Source organism: Aplysia californica, unplaced genomic scaffold (genome assembly GCF_000002075.1).
Source record: "Aplysia californica isolate F4 #8 unplaced genomic scaffold, AplCal3.0 scaffold00232, whole genome shotgun sequence".
In the NCBI taxonomy this organism is placed as follows: Eukaryota; Metazoa; Mollusca; class Gastropoda; order Aplysiida; family Aplysiidae; genus Aplysia; species Aplysia californica.
In genome coordinates, this window is record NW_004797502.1 from 488,547 (window position 1) to 501,745 (window position 13,199).

General features: G+C 41.6%; 1 protein-coding gene across 6 annotated transcripts in view; it reads left to right on the forward strand.

The window, feature by feature from the left end:
- The window catches only part of LOC101845623, a 51,175-nt gene that overhangs the window by 7,518 nt on the left and 30,458 nt on the right, over positions 1-13,199 (forward strand). For 4 of the 6 annotated variants that reach the window (XR_001184920.2, XR_004858621.1, XM_013083445.2 and 1 more), the window contains exons 2-3: positions 11,003-11,122; positions 11,944-12,633. Coding sequence is in view for 4 of the 6 variants with exons in the window: in XM_013083445.2 (XP_012938899.1) it covers positions 11,987-12,633 (647 nt within the window). In the remaining 2 variants the exon portion in view is untranslated. The other 2 variants (XM_005099997.3, XM_005099995.3) reach the window with 2 other exon arrangements.

Here is a 13,199-nt window from a genome sequence, read left to right on the forward strand (position 1 = left end):
ATGCACTGCACTCCAGGCTGTCTCCAGCAACTACCTGCGTCAGTGAACCAGCCCTCTCGAATCGCACGGTGCGTGACCTACTTTGCCTGGAGACCGTACAACAATTTTGCGCTCGTGTCACAGACTGGGGGGCAGGCTGCACTTAGCACTGGAGGCGGAGTGGAGGACAAGTCGTGGCTATATAAAGAACCACGTCAAATTGGAATTCCCGATGTTACTCTCGATACTTTATTCTTGCGTTCGATTACGAAAACTGTTCTCGGCTAGGATGAATCACCATAACCGCTGCTAGGCTACATAATATTTATATATTGATATAATCCCTTTCTTCCTTTGCCATCTTTTCTTCTGCAACATCTTCATTTTTGTACTATCTATTAATACATACAACAACAGATTTACAGGTTACTACTCCCTAGCTTTGTTAATTACTCGTAATCAGTTTCAAGTCCAAAAAGGAGACAGACAAAAATGTCTTTCAATTTTTGTCATATTCATAGACGAAGAGACTTCTTCGCCAAATTGATCTTTTTGAGTTTATGTCCTTTTCTTTTGTTCATATTAGAGAAGACAAAATGTTCTTACTAGATCTAGATCTAGCAGGCTAATCAAGGACCTTAAATTACTGTATAATAATAACCTCCTTGGCACACACGCTTACACCCCCCCCCCCCCCCCCCCCCCCCACCCCCCCCCCCCCCCCCCCCCCCACACACACACACAAATATTGAGTAGTTTTATTTCCATTTTTTCGGGGAGGGCGGGGGGTATGCACTCCAGCAACTACCTGCGTCTAGGCTCGTCACTACGTCAATGAACCTATTTACAAAGTCTACAGACTCTTTGCTATAAGTGTAGCGATATTTCCACATGCAATCAAAGAGTCTACAACAATATTAGTATCGAATATGTGATCCGTGGTTGATAGTAGTGATGGACCGATACCACAATTTAGATATCGATGTCGATACCTAATACTTTTTCAAGGTATCGATACCGATACCTCGATACTTAATGCTATTGGTAACATACACCGGGGGTAATAAGTAAAGACAAAAATACAACTATACTTTTCCAAGTATTTAGGTAATCGTGTCTAGACAAGTTGTGACTATTTAGCTGAGACTCAAACAAAAATTATTTGTAAAAGAGAGAGAGAGAGAGAGAGAGAGAGAGAGAGAGAGAGAGAGAGAGAGAGAAATAAATACCCAAATATGAGAATAAAAACAAAAACTAAGTGAAGTACAGGAGGAAAGTCAACTTTGCAGAAAATGTCAGTATTGGAAAATAAAAACACAAGAGTTCTAAAAAGGCAATTCAATTTACCAGATTTTTAGCATCTTTAAATTAAACCAACGAGGATAAATCAGGGTTGTCAGTGAGGATTTTTCAAAATCACTAGATACATTTCATGAAAAACTTCTCTCTTTTTGTTAAAAAATCACTAGATTAATTTAAAACGCTTGCCCCCTACGAAAACTTATCAGTTTTAATAAACAAAAAATTCTCAAGGCCGAAGTCACTTGCTTTGGCAGCCCTGGGATAAATAACACATAGATATCGATGTTTAGAGCAGGTATCGGTACCGATACCGATACCTATAGATATCTAAGTATCGAGTACCTGGTATCGATACCTGCCCATCACTAGTTGATAGTGGTGACTGGTGACAGTGGTGTGTGGTTGAACTGTTGTTTGTTGACTGTTGTTATAATTTAATTCGACGTATGTTCAACTTCATGACTTAGTTACTTTGATCGGGTCAAAACTAACATGATTAACCACATGAACTTCAAGGCATATATATCCTTGTGTCCTCTGGAATCCATAATCCTGTTCAGGAACCCCGGTCTTTGTTTTCTGACTGAGAAGGTGTGTATGGTGTATGGCCGAGCTTACTAAACACTGTAATTTTACCCACTGTACTGTAGTCTAGTAGGCCTAGTAAGGTAGCCTAAAGGGGTGTGATGTGAGGGAGATCTAGACTAGATCTAGATATCTAGATCTAGAATCTATCTAGATCTTATAGATCTACATCTAGAATTCTAGATATCTAGATAGATCTAGAATGCAAGAATCAAGAGCAAAGTCAAAGACAAAGTTAAGCCTGCAGTTAAGGCCAGCTCTATTTAGATGTAGATCTAGATTCTCTAGATCTATTTCTTCTCCGAACGTTCGGAAAAATAAACTTGAACACTATTTGTCCGAACGGTTTCCGTTCTCGAGATTTGTTGAAAATAAGCGAATGGAGTGGCCCGTGTGCATGTGTGTGTGTGTGTGTGTGTGTGTGAGTCGGTGTGTGTGTAAGGTGTGGACGAGGGGGGGGGGGGAGGAATTTTTTTTTTACATGAAGGATTTTAGTTTTTGCTTGGTGACTAAATGTGACTTAAGTACGGCTAGACTCGCAGTCTAGCCGTACTTATTCTTAACGAAGTGACTATTTCTCCGAACGTTCGGAGAAATAGTGCCGATCTTTATTTCTCCGAACGGTTTCCGGCTTCCGGTCTCGTGATTTTTTGCCTAGCCTGTTTATTGAGAGAGTTCAGCGCCAACTTTCATTCTGCCTCTGGTCTGGGAACGAACACCGCATGGCATGGCAAGCCCGCCTACAGACAACCTTCAGTAACACCCACCACATACCCACCACCATCATGCACATGTACACACACAAACATATTTATACACACACTAACTAAACATGATTAGTGGGCAACTTTTGAACGTATGACGAGCTGAGCTGTGGATGGAGAGACAGTGTGAGTGACTGAGCAGGTGAAAGGAAGAATGTACGAGTGTATCACAGGCGACAGCAACTACAACTACAAGGCGACGACACCGACCCCCCCCCCCTGGCCTGGTCCACAGCACACGAACGAAAGGAATGCGGCTACGGCAGGTTTTTGCTAATATTATTGTCCATGGTTCGCAGGGTACAAGGGAATGAGTGAGATTTTCTTTGTGTGTGCCTGGAGTGAGGGGGTGGGGTGTGAAAGTCATGCGGACGGGGATGAGCCGCGGGAGAGAACACGGGAATTGAATGAATGAGTGAAAGAGAGGAACGACTCATGAGCCCTGGAATGAATGGGTCCTGTGTTTCTATTTTTGTATACTTTGAACTGTTACTGAATAAAGGCTGAAATAAAGCCCGAAAAAACAAACACACACAGGCTCCTCACTCTCCACTTACACACTTACTACCACACACAGACACATGCACACACACACACACACACACACACACACACACAGGAACAAATTTTTAGGTCTATATATATTTCAGTTTTCAAGAGCTAGTCTAGAGATTTTTAGATGAGTGTAAAAACGTGAAAAAGAAAGGTTTCACGACCGAATGAAATTAAAATTAGAACAGCCCATAAACAACCACAAAAATTAACAAATAAGGGCGTGAGTCCACCTGTCCGAAGAAGATTGGCTGTTTTAACCCTAAATGTGTGCAATTTTAAAACAAAGTACATGATATTACATGTAAATTATGGAATCACACACATTAAGGGGCCTGCCAGAGTCAGTACACGTAGATCTAATCGGGTTTGGTGGAACGAACGCTCTAACATAACACATTTAAATCTGTATACATGTATATATGTATTCAGAATCTAATGAAAGTAGGAACATAAAATTAAATGACGTTACACTATACAACATCCACACCCCCCCCCACCCCCCCCCTCCCTCCCTTTTTCCCCAACAAAAAAACTGATAAAAAAACAACACAGAACAATAACAAGAAAGAAAAAAATACAAACACTAACAAAATAAAACACCACAAAAAGGGAAAAAATAAAAGTAACTGTAACTTATTCAACAAATCAACGTGGTGACAACAAGTGAGAAAGAGATGAAGTGAAGCTAAGTGAACTTTCTTTCAAAAGTAAAGAGGTTCGGTTTCTTTCATTTTTTTTTTTTTTTAAATTTGACTTTTATTCCCCGATTCGGGGACCAAAAAATGCCCAAAAATCGAGCCACGATTGATTGGTCGCGGCCGCGACAAACGCAGATGCTAGTTCTATGTGTCGTTATAAATAACCCTCCGTAGATCTAGATCTAGATCTAGACAGCACCCGAGTGAACACAACACATTCATTAGGTTTAAGAGCAGCACCCTTCATAGGCAACACGTCATATATGTAGCGAAAAACTGCTTGGAACTGTAGCATTTCTTTATACAAATATTTACTGCGGACATTTTTTGGACCGATTGAACCATATTGTATACGAACAATCTTTGGTAGGCCTATACTATAATTATAGATCTATATAATATCCGAAATTTGCGGGAAAGGATGTGATTTCAGAGTGTTCGGAGAAATAGTGCCCAGCTTTACTTTCCCGAACGTTCGGAGAAATAGTGCCTAGCTTTATTTTCCCGAACGTTCGGAGAAATAGTGCCTAGCTTTATTTTCCCGAACGTTCGGAGAAATAGTGCCGGCCTATTCTTAATATGATGGCTAGACTGACCATTTACAAAAAATAGGCCTACTGAATTGTAAATATACATTTTTAGCGTGCAGTACCTAAAGTATTTGCATTTGAGACGAAACCAGGTGCCTTAATGACAGTGCATGTATTTTAAACCTCCTGTTTTCTAATGTTAATAGGGCCTAAGATAAGTACGGCTAGACTGAGTCTAGCTGTACTTAAGTAAGGCTAGACTTCTTGTCTAGCCGTACTTAAGTACGGCTAGACTGCTAGTCTAGCCGTACTTAAGTACGGCTAGACTGTCAGGCTAGCCGTACTTAATATTGATGGCTGAATTGTAAATGAAATTTTTAGTTTGCAATGCCTAAAGTATTTGTATTTCAGACAAAACCAAAAGGTGCCTTACTGACTTGCATGTATTTGAACCTGAATAATTACTAGATCTAGATCTAATGAAACCTGTGTACTAAACAAGCTTGAGTCGATAGGGCCAAACCTAGATCTAAGTACGGCTAGAATGGCAGTCTAGCCGTACTTAAGTACGGCTAGCCACTTCGAATGCAAAATAGGTTACTGCCAATGTCTAGCAGTCTTGTTTTCTCGCAGTAACTTACCTGTTGAAGGTATTTTCAAATGAAGTGTATAGGTCTAGTCCGGGAACGTTTCCCCAACCACAAATGAAGACATCTGAATATTCAGACATTTAAAAATCTCTAGCTCCAGAAATTGAATTTGGTGCAAAAAATGCTTCTTCCCAGTCCTCGCAGAATGGCAGAATGACAGAATGAAAGGATGACGCCTAAATCTCGCAAATTTACCAAAAAATCTCGAGATCGGAAACCGTTCGGAGAAATAGAGTTCAGCTTGATTTTCCCAAACGTTCTGAGAAATAGTACTTCGTAAGAATACAGTCGAATCTGTGTAGGACGGAATGGCAAGGGAGCCAGAAAAAAATTTCATTTTAGACACTTTCTGTCTTGGAACGGGAATCTAGTGAGGAGAAGAAAAGGGGGGAAGGGGGCGGTACCAAGGCCCAGCCAGTGGGATCAAGGGTCGCTTCTTGTCTGGTTGGCAAGCAATCAAAGTTGTCAAAACTTCACATCTAGCTCTGCTATCCTCTCTGACAATGACATGCGTCAGTCTTATTTTTATCAAATTAACACCAGTGCTTGCATTTCATAGGACCACTGTTTGACCTCTATTAAAAACTGAAACATTTGAACATCTCCTTTGCTTCCACCCTTAGACTTAGCCCCCACCCATTGGAATTGGTGTTATAAGCACAGTCAACCAATACCACACCTCAAACTAGCATGTACAATGATTCGAGGAATTATTTTCTCGGCTGGCTGTGATAATCAGGGCTGCAGGCATTGGTCAAACTAATTTCTAAAACCTCTGGCCTCTGGCTACCAATGAAAGTTTCCAAGCTGGAGCGCCACTCGAGCACTTTCATTGACACTCGTGAGATTTCACACCCCTACCATCCTGACCATCTTCATTAAGCGTTGAGTAACAACCCTCAAATTGCACACCTACTCCCCTTCCTCGCCTGGCAGCATAACGTTTAAGTTTAGAGCCGGCAGACGGAACCAAACTTGCGAGTTTTGTTTCAAATCACGGCTGAATGGGCAAAATGTTTCCGTTTTCCATCTTAGACAGAGGTAAGACGCTCGGAAGGGAGCCAAATTTTTTCCCGTTTCTGCGTTAGACAGGTTTCCGTTTTATGAATTAGGTAATTAAAGAGGATATCAAGGGGGGAGCAGGGACATTCCGTTTAAAAGACAGTTTTCCGTTTTACACAGGTTTCTGTTAAGGCAGGTTCAACTGTAGATTCTATTGCCTGCGTGACTGCGACTTGTGATAACTAGCCAGTAAAACGACATATGTACTTGCAAATTCACTGAAGAGGTAGTAAAGCAAGGGTCCCTAAGAGTAGAGTGAGCCAAAATTCAGATATATATTTGTTTGTTTTCTTTTCCTCTTTGGTAGTTGCTGCAGCTGTTGCTATAAATGTAATTATTGATTTGTTTAGATTCTTTGTTGCTTAGCCTACTATGTATTTTTTGCTCTGACTCAGACCCAGACCTTTCTGTTTCCTTTTGAATTTGATCGGGGTGCTTGGGCTCTTTAATTAAAGTAGCTCATCAATGTGATTGCCTTTGACTTTGACTAATTTAAGTCCGTCACTTTAGAAAGCTCCGTTTCTCTTCGGGTTCATGAGAAAAAGCAAACGCACACACACACAACACATACACACACACACTCACACACACACACACGCACACACTCACACTACACTTAACCCCCCCAATATTAAGTTGTTTTATTTCCACTTTTTCGGAGAGAGAGAGGGGGGGGGGGGGTAGGGGGAGCATGCACTGCACTCCTTCTTCCTGCGTCTCGCCTCATCAATGAACCAGCCCTCTCGAATCGCGCAGTGTGTGACTTACTTTGCCCAGAGACACCCTTGCCAAACGGGGATCTAGACAGGAACAACCCAACACTCAAACTTCATACAATACCTCATAACAAATCATTAAAAGCAACAACAAACGAGATTGGATAAACGGATGGGCCTTGGGAAAGACAGGCAGAGCAGTTTTCAAACATCACAACAAAATGGAATGACTATATCAACCTCCAATACAGAGAAAGAAACAGACCACGATCTTCCGCTTCCGAACAGAACATAATACAGGTCAACTTCCACTTGAACAGACTAAATCCAGAAATTCCCTTGTGTGAATGATATATATGGAACTGTGGATCATCACCTGTTCCACTGCACAGCCCTAAAAGTAAATGACATCAGGGCTACCCTTCTCCCTCCGAGACCTAACATTGACAACACACTCTATAGAACATTGCAGCAACTGCAGCAAACCTGCACTTATCACTACTTGGCATTGGACAGAAGGGCGAGAGCCCAGCTGTTGCTGGATCGATAACAACAACAACAACAGCGGTCAAAATTCTCTAATGAACCATTGTTAAGGAGAAAAATAGCCGTCTTATATAGGTAGACATCTTATACATTGTCCTTTTAATGTACAAAAAATGCAAAGGGGAAAATGGAAAAATGACCACTTGTACAGGCAAGTGTTTTATACAGGTGACCGTTAGAGCAGGTTCAAGTGTATGTCAGATGGAAGGCTGCTTTGTTTACGCCGCCTGCCACTGTCAGTGAGGCCGAGCCTAGCTAAAATGAGCTATTCAATGAAATCTACTTTCAAATGGGAACTGAACTCACATCTCTTATCTTTTTGTCTACAACAATGAAGGGTCTCATTACTCCGTAGAAGTACAGTCGAAATTGTCCAAGATTGCCACCCATTGTCGAGGAGAAAAGGGGTTGTTTTAGACAGGCGAATGTCGTAGACAGTGTCATTATAAAACAGAAAAGTCACAATGTGGGAAGTTGCACACCGGTAATTGTCTTGGACAGGTGGCCATAGGACAAACATGAGCCTTTGCCAATAGGTGGGGTTTTCTTCATATACCTTACGAAATCCTTTTCTATTCCAATAAAAATGGCGCTTCAGCTTTGAAAATTGTATATGTTGTGCTTCTTCTTCTTCTTCTCGATCGCATCACACTTGAAGTCCGGTATCTGTCATAAATTGGGCCGTCCTGCTCAGTTCATCTGGCGGCCCGTATAGCTTCTCTTGTAGCGTCAGTGGGGTTGGCCACGTTTCCTGTCTCAGGGCCCTGTGTGTCTTGCAGTGCTGAAGGATGTGTTCAACAGTTTGGTCCGCCTCTCCACACTGGCATTTTGGTGATTGTACTTGTTTAAAACATTTGTACATATGTTGTCTCAGTCTTGTGTGTTGTGTCCTTAGTCTGAAGATAATCACTTGTTCTTGGCGGGACAGCTCATGGTAGTTATCTGGTGTCTGAGGTGCTTTGAATAGTGTATTTATAATAGTTTTTATTTCTGTGTAGTTAACGCTATTGTCTGGTTGCTCTGTTTGTGCTCCTAGTTTGACCATCCTGTCTGCCTGCTCATTTCCCAAGACACCACAGTGTGATGGAATCCACTGCAGCATGATCCTCAGACATGGGATGTCCTCAATTTCTTTTCGTAGCCCTGGTAGTTTGCCGGAAGTGATTGCCTGCAGTACTGACATGGCATCTGTAAGGAGTACTACTTGGCTTTGGGGGTCTACCACATTCTTGATGATGTTTGCTGCATGTACTAGAGCCTCCGTCTCTGCCCTGTAGTTTGTACAATGTCGCCCTGTTGGGACTGCCTCTGCTTGTCGTCGTCCATTTGGGAACTGTACGTACACTCCGGCTCCTCCTCTTTTCACAGCATCAGTGGCAGATCCGTCTGTATAGATCCTTATCCATGCTTCTCGTGGGTATCTTTCTTCTCTTTCTTCAAGCATGGACAGGGTGAGGGACTTCTTGCTCAGGTCACTGTGGTCATCTTTTGTGGTGAACATTGGAATTGATGTGTGTATAGATATGTTTGTGTTTTTCTTTTCCCATGACGGTGCCTCTGGGGTGTGATTCAGCATGTTAACTGTGGCTGGTAGATGGTCCTGTAGGGATCTTTGAAGTTTTCTGCTTTCTTTGATGAAGTTGGATCTTTTGAGTCTTGCGGTGTTTGATCTCGCTGTTCTCGTGTGCAGTATATGATCCTCCATAGCTGTGGCCTTGGTGTACTGTATGAGGGCCTTGCACCCCCATCTCCTCTGCAGGGCCACTATAGATGTTGTTTGTTCCATCTTTTCTATAGGCGTTGACCTCATTGCTCCAGTGATTATTCGGAGAGCCTGGTTTTGCACTTTTTCCAGAGTGTATTTGTGAGTCTGTGCTGCAGTCATCCATGCACTGGATCCGTACTCGAGATGGGGCCTGATTGCGCCCAGATAGACCTGTCTAAGTGTTTTCTCATTTGCTCCCCACTGAGTCCCTGCTAGTTTTCTCATGATGTTAAGTTTCTTCCTGGCTTTATTTTCTGCATTCTGAATGTGAGATGTTGTGCTAATTAATACGATGTTTCAGCTATGGGAGCATAGAAATTATATATAGCAGTTGGGCCTTCAGAAAAAATCTTAGAATTATTTTTAGATCTGAAGTCTATGTATTTTTAGAATGCAAAATGTGACGTGTCGAGTTCGTACTTTTTCTGTCATCATGTTCAACAATGAAATAATTGTTGAGAAACTCGTCCTTCTACACTGTTACTACTATAACTACATTATTTGTGGTGCTATATCAGGAATAATTATATCTATAGCTGTTTTTTACCCCCCGGGGCAGTGCCACTGACTGTAGTGTCTTTAGGCCATTCCCAAAGGGGGGACATTTCTCGCTCAAGCATAGTAGAATTGTCACGCTCATAACTGCCTGATCTACAACAGGGAACTGCTGCTTTTTCTTTCCTGATCCTTACTATTGTCATTTTCCGCTACTTCTTTTGAATGTTTGTCACTCTCTCGTGACCCGCTATTTCCGGGGTGCCTTGATAGTCGAAGCAGACTTTGTGCTGTTGAGGCTAGAGAGGTGAGCAGAGTAAGTCTGATTCCCTGTAAGGACTTCTCTGTTGACACTCACTCCTTGGTGCTCAAATGACCTTATGCAGTTGCGAGCGCCGTAAAATTCCTCTACTAAAAAAAAAAAAAGACCTTGTGCTGTTGAAGCTGGAGAGGTGAGCAGTCTAAGTCTGATTCCCTGTAAAGACTTCTATGTTGACACCCACCCCTTGGCGCTCATATGACCTTACGCAGTTGCGAGCGCCGTAAAACCCTCTACTATACATTTTTTTTTTTTTTAAGCTGTTTTTTCTTTGTGAGCCTTTTAGATTTCCTGATCTCTTGCAATGTTCTGTCGTCTGCTTTCGTCTACACTTTCTGCCTCCATCCCCTCATATCCTTTGCCCCCTCCTCTGGGCTCCTGACTCTTTCTGCAGCCTTTCTTTTTAAATTTCAACTGCTACTCCTTGGCTCGTTCTTACTGCTGTCTTTCAGCCACACCCCTGATCTTCTGGTAGGAGAGATCAACAGCTAGCCTTCTCAGACAAGGGCGGAAAATCTCGGAGGTCCCGTGTGCAAGTTGCGTCCGTTAAAGATCCCTTGGTGGTCTAAAATCAGTGGTCTAAAATCGATAAGAGTACGGGCAAAATTCAAAATTTCCTACCAACCGAAAATGTTTTTAAATGTGTCCCGCGCGCTCATATGACCTTGTGCAGTTGCGTGCACTGTAAAACACTTACCAAAAAAAAACAAGCAAAAAAAAAAAAAAAACCAAGGGGAAAAGCAATTTTCTCATTTCAGTGCCTAAGTTTAATTTTTTTTATGCATGTCATGTATACATAGGCCTATATACTTTTTGTATTTAAAACACGTGTAGCAAAATTCATACACTGAGACTAAAAGATTTCTACGTTCCAGTGATTTCGCTGTGTGCCTGCTACACTGTATGTGGTAATGGACTTTGGCGAGTTCCAGTGCTGTTATATTTACCTTGTAAAGCCTTAGAGCTGTTTTGTATGTAATATACTTTGTATGATAGCAACTTAATTCTCCCTCTTTTCTTTCATTGTGTTTTTCAGATGACATGGCTGGTTTTGGTGAATGTCCTTGGCTTGAAATTGTAGAAAGCATTGAAAATATTGATGATGAAAACACATGGAGCCCTCTCCTGCAGTGATGAGAGTTCATGTCTCTGTGACGTAAGTAGACCTTCCAGTGTCCATAGAAGTTTTGGGGGCTCTCGCGGCCAAGAGGTTAAGGTGTTCACCTCCCATTCAAAGGTCCCGAGTTCGAATCCGGGTAGCGGCGAAAAAATTTTCTTCTCTATAATTGTCTCCTTTCACCTCCTTTCCTGCTCTCTAGTAATGTTCTGTTGTTTGCTTTCGTCTCCACTCTCTGCCCCCCCCCCCACCCCCTCACCTCCTTTGCCCCTACTCTGGGCTCCTGACTTTTTCTGCAGCCTTTAAACTGCTACTCCTTGACCTTGGTTCCTTTTTACTGCCGTCTTTCAGTCACAGTCCTGATCTTCTGGTAGGAAAGATCTACACCTAGCTTTCTCGGACAAGGGCGAAAAATCTCGGAGGTCCCGTGTGCCAGTTTCGCCCGTGAAAGATCCCTTGGTGGTCTAAAATCAATAAGAATAGGCTTCGCCCACCACCCAGGCAAAATTCAAAATTGCCTACCAACTGAAAATGTTTAATATAGTGTCCTGCCCACTCATATGACCTTATGCAGTTGCAAGTGCTGTAAAACACTTTTAAAAAATAGAATAAAATAAAGAATAGAAGTTTCAGGTATAAAATGTAATGTCTAGCATTTAAGTTTGTCTTCTTTGTTTCTTCTTTTTTTTTTTTTTTGTCTGCACATTTTTCGTTCAGAACTATATAAAAAGGAAATTTTTAGATTTGCTGTGGAGAAAAAAAATCTCAGATTTTGATATTATGCTGTTATGTACATGTTTTTATGAAGTTAGGCGTACAAAATTTACTAATTGTGTGATACTTTGCTCTTTTCATTGCAGGAGCATTTTAGGAGTATCATAACTGTTCCCAGGAGACAAGAGAATGGAGTCTGTAAATGTTGTTTTCCTTTCCTTCCTTTTTCTTTTACTTTGCTGTAGTGGCGTAGATGGAAGCCATCAGCTGTGGGGGGGCGTAGCTGATGTCCCCTTCTCTCATCCCGATGAGTTTTTCCCCTTTGAAGGTCGTCCTGACATGTTACAGCAGCATGATTGCTATACATTCATTGTCAGCGTACTGGGGAACTTTGCTAGTGACCTGCTAGGTGGACTGGTGAGATTGAAGTATTTTGTCCTGTGGATGGAATACACTGATTCCCTGTCCGACCTTGGCAGGGACCTGTCCTACAGTTTGGATTCTCTTCTAAGCAGAGTTGAGACGAAAGTCAAGGTGGGCTTTGCTTTAAGCAAACACCAAAATGGCCCACATGCTAGCGCTTGGAGATGGCATGAATGTTGCAAAAGCAGGGAGATGTTCTGTAGAAAATGTTGCCCAGGCAACATCAGGAGCTGTGGTTCAGCAAAGAATGGAAGAAGCTCTAGAGCAGCAGCAGTACGTTTGAGGAGAAGAACCAACATTGGTTGTAAAAAGACTTCCTTTTCCAAAGACGAGGATATTTTGTCGTCAGCTGAAAATCCTGAACCCTTGCATCGCCCAAAGCCAGGGAATTTTTCTGGACCCAATTCCTATAGGTGAGTGGAATAGAGAATAAATTTTTAAAAAATTTATTTTTTTTCTTTTTTCTTTTTTGGTCCTATCTTGCATACTTAATACATTTGTGTCTGAGTCTTGCACTCAAAATGATAACCCTTGTAGTCTTTGTCATACATGAAAGTGGCAGGGAAACGCATTCACAGATTGTTTTCATACACACAAAATGAGGTCAAAGATTTTTTTTAGAATGTCAGTTTACATGCCTGAAAGCTTTTCCAACTATTTGATTGGATTTTTTTTTTAGTGGTTAGTGAGTGGAGCCATATTCTTGGTCACTAAACTTCATCGTATGTTGTTTACCTCTTCATCTTATTTGGGTTTTTTTCTAGTTTTAGGACCAGATTCAATGTCTTTTTTAACTCACTGAATATTCATAGTCAATAACCATCACATCACAATTTACAAATTTTTAATTTGTGTATAGTATTCTGTGAGAAATGTTTGTCTGGACAATTCAAGATCTGACTTCCTGTTAACTTGATAATCCCATGGTAACTATGAAAATCTGAAAATGAAACTGCCAACTTTTTATCAAAACGTGAGA